This window comes from Poromitra crassiceps (assembly GCF_964638095.1).
Source record: "Poromitra crassiceps genome assembly, contig: HAP1_SCAFFOLD_328, whole genome shotgun sequence".
NCBI classification, from domain to species: Eukaryota; Metazoa; Chordata; class Actinopteri; order Beryciformes; family Melamphaidae; genus Poromitra; species Poromitra crassiceps.
Genome location: NW_028152076.1, coordinates 192,355 through 201,254, shown reverse-complemented (window position 1 = coordinate 201,254; position 8,900 = coordinate 192,355). Strand labels below are relative to the sequence as shown.

Sequence of the window (8,900 nt, the reverse complement as noted above, 5' to 3'; positions counted from 1 at the left end):
CACCAGAGAGGCTGAATACCGCACTGAGTCAATGCGGTCTTAGCCTCTCTGGTCTCAACACTGTCTGATTTTGGATTTTTTTTTTTTTTTCCAAAATCAGACTTGACACCAGAGAGGCTGAATACCGCACTGAGTCAATGCGGTCTTAGCCTCTCTGGTCTCAACACTCTGTCTGATTTTGGATTTTTTTTTTTTTTTTTTTGTCCAAAATCAGACTTGACACCAGAGAGGCTGAATACCGCACTGAGTCAATGCGGTCTTAGCCTCTCTGGTCTTTTTTTTTTTTCCAAAATCAGACTTGACACCAGAGAGGCTGAATACCGCACTGAGTCAATGCGGTCTTAGCCTCTCTGGTGTCAACACTGTCTGATTTTGGATTTTTTTTTTTTTTTTCCAAAATCAGACTTGACACCAGAGAGGCTGAATACCGCACTGAGTCAATGCAGTCTTAGCCTCTCTGGTCTCAACACTGTCTGATTTTGGATTTTTTTTTTTTTTTTCGAAAATCAGACTTGACACCAGAGAGGCTGAATACCGCACAGAGTCAATGCGGTCTTAGCCTCTCTGGTCTCAACACTCTGTCTGATTTAGGATTTTTTTTTTTTTTTCCAAAATCAGACTTGACACCAGAGAGGCTGAATACCGCACTGAGTCAATGCGGTCTTAGCCTCTCTGGTCTCAACACTCTGTCTGATTTTGGATTTTTTTTTTTTTTTTTTTGTCCAAAATCAGACTTGACACCAGAGAGGCTGAATACCGCACTGAGTCAATGCGGTCTTAGCCTCTCTGGTGTCAACACTGTCTGATTTTGGATTTTTTTTTTTTTTTTCCAAAATCAGACTTGACACCAGAGAGGCTGAATACCGCACTGAGTCAATGCAGTCTTAGCCTCTCTGGTCTCAACACTGTCTGATTTTGGATTTTTTTTTTTTTTTTCGAAAATCAGACTTGACACCAGAGAGGCTGAATACCGCACTGAGTCAATGCGGTCTTAGCCTCTCTGGTCTCAACACTCTGTCTGATTTTGGATTTTTTTTTTTTTTTCCAAAATCAGACTTGACACCAGAGAGGCTGAATACCGCACTGAGTCAATGCGGTCTTAGCCTCTCTGGTCTCAACACTCTGTCTGATTTTGGATTTTTTTTTTTTTTTTTTTGTCCAAAATCAGACTTGACACCAGAGAGGCTGAATACCGCACTGAGTCAATGTGGTCTTAGCCTCTCTGGTCTCAACACTCTGTCTGATTTTGGATTTTTTTTTTTTTTTTCCAAAATCAGACTTGACACCAGAGAGGCTGAATACCGCACTGAGTCAATGCGGTCTTAGCCTCTCTGGTGTCAACACTCTGTCTGATTTTGGATTTTTTTTTTTTTTTCCAAAATCAGACTTGACACCAGAGAGGCTGAATACCGCACTGAGTCAATGCGGTCTTAGCCTCTCTGGTGTCAACACTCTGTCTGATTTTGGATTTTTTTTTTTTTTTTTTCCAAAATCAGACTTGACACCAGAGAGGCTGCATACTGCACTGAGTCAATGCGCTCTTAGCCTCTCTGGTCTCAACACTCTGTCTGATTTTGGATTTTTTTTTTTTTTTTCTAAAATCAGACTTGACACCAGAGAGGCTGAATACCGCACTGAGTCAATGCGGTCTTAGCCTCTCTGGTGTCAACACTCTGTCTGATTTTGGATTTTTTTTTTTTTTTCCAAAATCAGACTTGACACCAGAGAGGCTGAATACCGCACTGAGTCAATGCGGTCTTAGCCTCTCTGGTGTCAACACTCTGTCTGATTTTGGATTTTTTTTTTTTTTCCAAAATCAGACTTGACACCAGAGAGGCTGAATACCGCACTGAGTCAATGCGGTCTTAGCCTCTCTGGTGTCAACACTCTGTCTGATTTTGGATTTTTTTTTTTTTTTTCCAAAATCAGACTTGACACCAGAGAGGCTGAATACCGCACTGAGTCAATGCGGTCTTAGCCTCTCTGGTCTCAACACTCTGTCTGATTTTGGATTTTTTTTTTTTTTTTTTTTTTTTTACAAAATCAGACTTGACACCAGAGAGGCTGAATACCGCACTGAGTCAATGCGGTCTTAGCCTCTCTGGTGTCAACACTCTGTCTGATTTTGGATTTTTTTTTTTTTTTTTTCCAAAATCAGACTTGACACCAGAGAGGCTGAATACCGCACTGAGTCAATGCGGTCTTAGCCTCTCTGGTCTCAACACTCTGTCTTATTTTGGATTTTTTTTTTTTCCAAAATCAGACTTGACACCAGAGAGGCTGAATACCGCACTGAGTCAATGCGGTCTTAGCCTCTCTGGTGTCAACACTCTGTCTGATTTTGGATTTTTTTTTTTTTTCCAAAATCAGACTTGACACCAGAGAGGCTGAATACCGCACTGAGTCAATGCGGTCTTAGCCTCTCTGGTGTCAACACTGTCTGATTTTGGATTTTTTTTTTTTTTTTCCAAAATCAGACTTGACACCAGAGAGGCTGAATACCGCACTGAGTCAATGCGGTCTTAAGGTCCTTGCACACAGAGTCCGTTTTTTCGTCCGAAATTGACGCACGAAAAAAATAAAAATACGACCTCATTTGTGTCAATCATCATTGACACACCGAGTCCGACAATTACGTCCGTCATTAAAGTTTTCGGACGAGGTTCGATTTTTTTGCGTTTTTCCGCATCCATGAAAAGCGTTTTGAGAGTTGTTTGACCACCCAGAGCCGCCGTAGCTATTCACAATGAAAAATGGCGTCTGAGAAGCTGATTCACTTCGTCTCCCAGCACAAAGCACTTTATGATAAAGGAAGTAAGGAGTACAGAGATGCGGATTTAAAAGACAGAATGTGGCGGGTGATTGCAGACCAGCTTGGAATGCGGGACGGTAGGTATTGATTGCAAAACAATTGATGTATGGAAGATTAGACAGACGTGCTTGTACGCTAGGCAGCTAAGCTAATAATTTGCATTGTTTTGTATAGTTGAGAGAGTGAAACAAATGTGGCGTAACCTGCGAGACACCTATGTCCGCCGCAAGAGAGAGGAACGGGGGACAAGTGGACAGGCGGCTACAAAGACAAAGAAGTGGAAATACATGGAAGTCATGTCCTTTGTGGCGTCTTCCACCACCAAGAGAAGGTAACCTAATTGCACAACAACAATGATGAATAGTTTAGCAGAGTGCAATCTCTGCTACCCGCCCGCACAGTATAATTATTTAAAACAGATACCATGTTACTTTCATTCAACAGGACAGATAGCAATATTCGGGAGGAGGATGACGACGACGAGGAGGAGGAGGAGGAGGATGAAGATGAGACCGTGGACGGCACACAGACAGAGAGGGAGGACAGTTCAGCCGCATCAGCTAGCCGAGGTGCAAAAAAAAGGAAGCGGACAGAGAGTGGAGACAGCCTGGAGAGATACATGCAGTGGAAGGAAGCAAGGGACGAAACAAGAGAGAGGGAGCGAGAGATGGATCGGCAGCAGCGTGAGGCTTCGCAGGACCTGCAGACAGACGAGGTTGCCACCTTCCTCTACAGCTTGGCCCCCAGCATGAGGAAGCTTCCCCCAGAGAAACTGTCTTATGTGAAAATGAAGATGCAGGAATTAGTACATGGTGCTGTCTTTGGGGGAGTCACCCCCTTGCCCTTCTATCACCAGTTGGATTCAACCTACTAGGGTCAGCTATTTGGTGACATACTAAAAACAAAAAAAGTAACACATTCTGTTACTATTTGTTATGTTATATAAAAAAAATGTTAATATTTGTTAATATATTTTATTTTTCTACAACGATTTAAATGTTGGATCGCTTAATTTCATTAAGTTATTAATACAAATGTTCTATGTGTATTGTCCGTTCAACAATTTATTATGATGCATGAATTTATTGTAGCACTTTTTTACACCTGTAGCACTTTTTTTACACTGTATTCTTCAGGTTCTGCTCTTCTGACCAGTGTTTTGTATTTATGAATGCAGAATAAACAGGGAACGTTCATTGGTCTTTTGTTCTTTTATTTCATGTAAACATTCATTATTTATAATGTATTTAATTACAGTAGACTAGCCTATACGTGGCAGAACGATCTTTATAGGCTACAGCTATTTAGTCAATGTCACATTTTAACTATTTGTCAGCAAAAACATGCTGTAAAAATAGGCCAGATCATTTTAACAAAGCCACAAGAACATTTTAATTAGGCTATCATTTTTTTCTATAGTCCACGGCGCACACGCTCGTACTGCCATGGTACTTCGCCAGCAGGTGAGACAAAATATTCCTTGAATGTGTCTCGAATCTGCAGAGCCTCTGCAGATGCCCGGTTGCCCCTTGGCCTCTGGATCTCCTGTAGGCATGCAGCATTGCCCTCTTCAGCATCATTAAAGCTGTCATCCTGGGCATGGCCAGCTTCCTCTACGTCGTAGCGCAGGTAGTTGCATAATATGCAGGTTGCTTTTACGATGCTGTCTGCCAGATCGGGGTTCACCTCCATTGGCCTTTTGAAGACCCTGAAACGCTGGGTGAGGATCCCGAATGCATTTTCAGAAATGCGTCGCGCTCTTGACAGGCGGAGGTTGAAGATCCGCTTCTCCTCATCAAGACCTCTTCCAGGGTAGGGTCGGAGGAGGTATGGCTTCATCGGAAAAGCCTCATCTGCCACGATGACGTGGTTGATCCTCCCTCGTTCAGGTGCAGATGGAAGCTCCACTGGGGGTGGAATGTTCAAAGTTCCACGCTGGAGGGCTCGTCCCAGAGCAGAATCGGCAAATATGCCCCCGTCGCTATTCCCACCATAGCTCCCCACATCTATGGCAAGGAAACGGTAATCCGCATCCACCAATGCAAGGAGGACAGTGGAAAAGGTGCCCTTGTAGTTCCAGAACAGGGAACCTGTATTTGCAGGGGCCTCGATCCGGATGTGCTTCCCATCAAGAGCTCCTAGGCAATTGGGGAAGTTCCAGCGTTCCCCGAACCTCTTGGCTGTGTGCTTCCAGACCTCCTCTGTTGGAGCTGGCATGTACTTCTGCTGGAGCTGCAGCCAGATTTGGTCACAGGTCTCCCTCACAATCTTCCCCACAGTGGTAATGCCCATCCTGTAACTGCTGGCGATGGTGGTGAATGAATCCCCAGTGCTGAGATATCTAAAATCATACAGAGAATGATGAATAAACTTGTATAATAAAAATGAAATTATACTAATACTTATTATATATATATATATATATATATATATATAGGCCTATAATTATTGTTGTAATTATAATATATTAATTGTAATTAATTAATTTATAAATAATAATGATAAACAATCATAATTATAATTAATTAATTAAATTGTATTTAATTTCTAAATAATGATTATATATATATATATATATATATATATATATATATATATATATATATATATATATATATTAATTATATATAATTAATCATTATATAATATACAGCTCTGGAAGAAATTAAGAGACCACTGCAGAATTATCAGTTTATCTGGTTTTACTAGGTATGTGTTTGAGTAAAATGAACAATTTTGTTTTATTCTAGTAACTACTGCGAACATAACATGTTCATATTCATTTTTAAACAACACAATACTAATGTTTTAACTTAGGAGGACCTCACACATCAATATTTGGTGGATAACCCAGATTTTTAATCACAGCTTTCATGCGTTTTGGCAGGCCCAGACCAAATTAATTAATTGATTAACGAACAGTGAGGCCTGCCTCGCTTCCTTTGCACTGTGCTCCAAGCACAGACGCAGTGCATAGATAATTATTTTTGAAATAAACACCAACAAAAATTTATGAAAATTTTGTTTGCTAAAAATATGTTAGGTCTTTCAAAAATGATTAAATCGATATTTTTTCAATAGCTACATTTTGACTGGGCCGGTAAATATTATATAAGGCCGGAATTTTGGAACGATACAGGCTGCATGGCTGTATAGGTCGGCCAGAAAATATCCTAGTGGAATCCCTGCTGTCCGCGGTGCTGAAATTGAGCAGAGACACATCACTTTGGTTGAAACAGTCTGCTTTTCGTGGTGAATTGAACTTTCGGCCCTATAGGCTATTTTTTTCTCTCCATTCTAGCAATCAACAGAATGGACTAATCGTTCTATGATTTTGCATAGACCTATTGTGTGTCTGTGTGTGTGTGTGTGTGTGTGTGTGTGTGTGTGTGTGTGTGTGTGTGTGTGTGTGTGTGTGTGTGTGTGTGAGAGAGAGAGAGAGAGAGAGAGAGAGAGGGAGAGAGCTTACCTCAGACACACTGCCAGCCGCTGTTCTGGATCAATAGGATCGCGGTAGTTGGTGGTATATTTTTTAATGTGTGGTTCCAGTATTGCTAACAGCACATCAAACTGGTCCACTGACATCCTGAAATAGACCTTGAAACGGTCGGGGAAATCCCGCAGCTCCCTAATCAGCAGGTTAAATTCTCCATACTCAACACGCCTGGTGAGGATTGGATGGACCCAATACCTTCTTTTTCTTTTTCTGTTTCTTTCAAGAAGAGCGACGACCACAAAATCATCATCGCTGCTTGATGACTCCATTTTGACCTGTAGCTACTGCGAATTTTCGCAACGAATATTGGATAATTCGCATCGGACTCAGTGTGCAAGGTATCTGTGCGTGACTTTTTTTTTCGGATGACGTATTCAAAAACGGAGCGAACAATTCGGACTCCGTGTGCAAGGTATCTGTGCGTGACGTTTTTTTCCGGATGACGGATTAAAAAAACGCAGCGAACAATTCGGACTCTGTGTGCAAGGACCTTTAGCCTCTCTGGTGACAACACTCTGTCTGATTTTGGATTTTTTTTTTTTTTTCCAAAATCAGACTTGACACCAGAGAGGCTGAATACCGCACTGAGTCAATGCGGTCTTAGCCTCTCTGGTCTCAACACTCTGTCTGATTTTGGATTTTTTTTTTTTTTTTTTCAAAAATCAGACTTGACACCAGAGAGGCTGAATACCGCACTGAGTCAATGCGGTCTTAGCCTCTCTGGTGTCAACACTGTCTGATTTTGGATTTTTTTTTTTTTTTTCCAAAATCAGACTTGACACCAGAGAGGCTGAATACCGCACTGAGTCAATGCAGTCTTAGCCTCTCTGGTCTCAACACTGTCTGATTTTGGATTTTTTTTTTTTTTTTCCAAAATCAGACTTGACACCAGAGAGGCTGAATACCGCACTGAGTCAATGCGGTCTTAGCCTCTCTGGTCTCAACACTCTGTCTGATTTTGGATTTTTTTTTTTTTTTTCCAAAATCAGACTTGACACCAGAGAGGCTGAATACCGCACTGAGTCAATGCGGTCTTAGCCTCTCTGGTGTCAACACTGTCTGATTTTGGATTTTTTTTTTTTTTTTCCAAAATCAGACTTGACACCAGAGAGGCTGAATACCGCACTGAGTCAATGCGGTCTTAGCCTCTCTGGTCTCAACACTCTGTCTGATTTTGGATTTTTTTTTTTTTTTTTTTCCAAAATCAGACTTGACACCAGAGAGGCTGCATACCGCACTGAGTCAATGCGCTCTTAGCCTCTCTGGTCTCAACACTCTGTCTGATTTTGGATTTTTTTTTTTTTTTTCCAAAATCAGACTTGACACCAGAGAGGCTGAATACCGCACTGAGTCAATGCGGTCTTAGCCTCTCTGGTGTCAACACTCTGTCTGATTTTGGATTTTTTTTTTTTTTTCCAAAATCAGACTTGACACCAGAGAGGCTGAATACCGCACTGAGTCAATGCGGTCTTAGCCTCTCTGGTGTCAACACTCTGTCTGATTTTGGATTTTTTTTTTTTTTTTTTTCCAAAATCAGACATGACACCAGAGAGGCTGCATACCGCACTGAGTCAATGCGCTCTTAGCCTCTCTGGTCTCAACACTCTGTCTGATTTTGGATTTTTTTTTTTTTTTTCCAAAATCAGACTTGACACCAGAGAGGCTGAATACCGCACTGAGTCAATGCGGTCTTAGCCTCTCTGGTGTCAACACTCTGTCTGATTTTGGATTTTTTTTTTTTTTTCCAAAATCAGACTTGACACCAGAGAGGCTGAATACCGCACTGAGTCAATGCGGTCTTAGCCTCTCTGGTGTCAACACTCTGTCTGATTTTGGATTTTTTTTTTTTTTCCAAAATCAGACTTGACACCAGAGAGGCTGAATACCGCACTGAGTCAATGCGGTCTTAGCCTCTCTGGTGTCAACACTCTGTCTGATTTTGGATTTTTTTTTTTTTTTCCAAAATCAGACTTGACACCAGAGAGGCTGAATACCGCACTGAGTCAATGCGGTCTTAGCCTCTCTGGTGTCAACACTCTGTCTGATTTTGGATTTTTTTTTTTTTTTCCAAAATCAGACTTGACACCAGAGAGGCTGAATACCGCACTGAGTCAATGCGGTCTTAGCCTCTCTGGTGTCAACACTCTGTCTGATTTTGGATTTTTTTTTTTTTTTTTTCCAAAATCAGACTTGACACCAGAGAGGCTGCATACTGCACTGAGTCAATGCGCTCTTAGCCTCTCTGGTCTCAACACTCTGTCTGATTTTGGATTTTTTTTTTTTTTTTCCAAAATCAGACTTGACACCAGAGAGGCTGAATACCGCACTGAGTCAATGCGGTCTTAGCCTCTCTGGTGTCAACACTCTGTCTGATTTTGGATTTTTTTTTTTTTTTCCAAAATCAGACTTGACACCAGAGAGGCTGAATACCGCACTGAGTCAATGCGGTCTTAGCCTCTCTGGTGTCAACACTCTGTCTGATTTTGGATTTTTTTTTTTTTTTCCAAAATCAGACTTGACACCAGAGAGGCTGAATACCGCACTGAGTCAATGCGGTCTTAGCCTCTCTGGTCTCAACACTCTGTCTGATTT

At 41.4% G+C, this 8,900-nt stretch overlaps 1 protein-coding gene across 1 annotated transcript; it reads left to right on the top strand.

The window, feature by feature from the left end:
- Positions 1-2,753: 2,753 nt before the first annotated feature.
- On the top strand, positions 2,754-3,686 carry LOC310771065 (uncharacterized protein; the record flags this gene model as incomplete). Its single annotated transcript, XM_083663743.1, has 3 exons — positions 2,754-2,889; positions 2,987-3,143; positions 3,257-3,686. The coding sequence occupies 3 exons, from the start codon at positions 2,754-2,756 to the stop codon at positions 3,684-3,686; spliced, it is 723 nt and encodes a 240-aa protein (XP_083519869.1).
- Between the last annotated feature and the right edge of the window lie 5,214 nt (positions 3,687-8,900).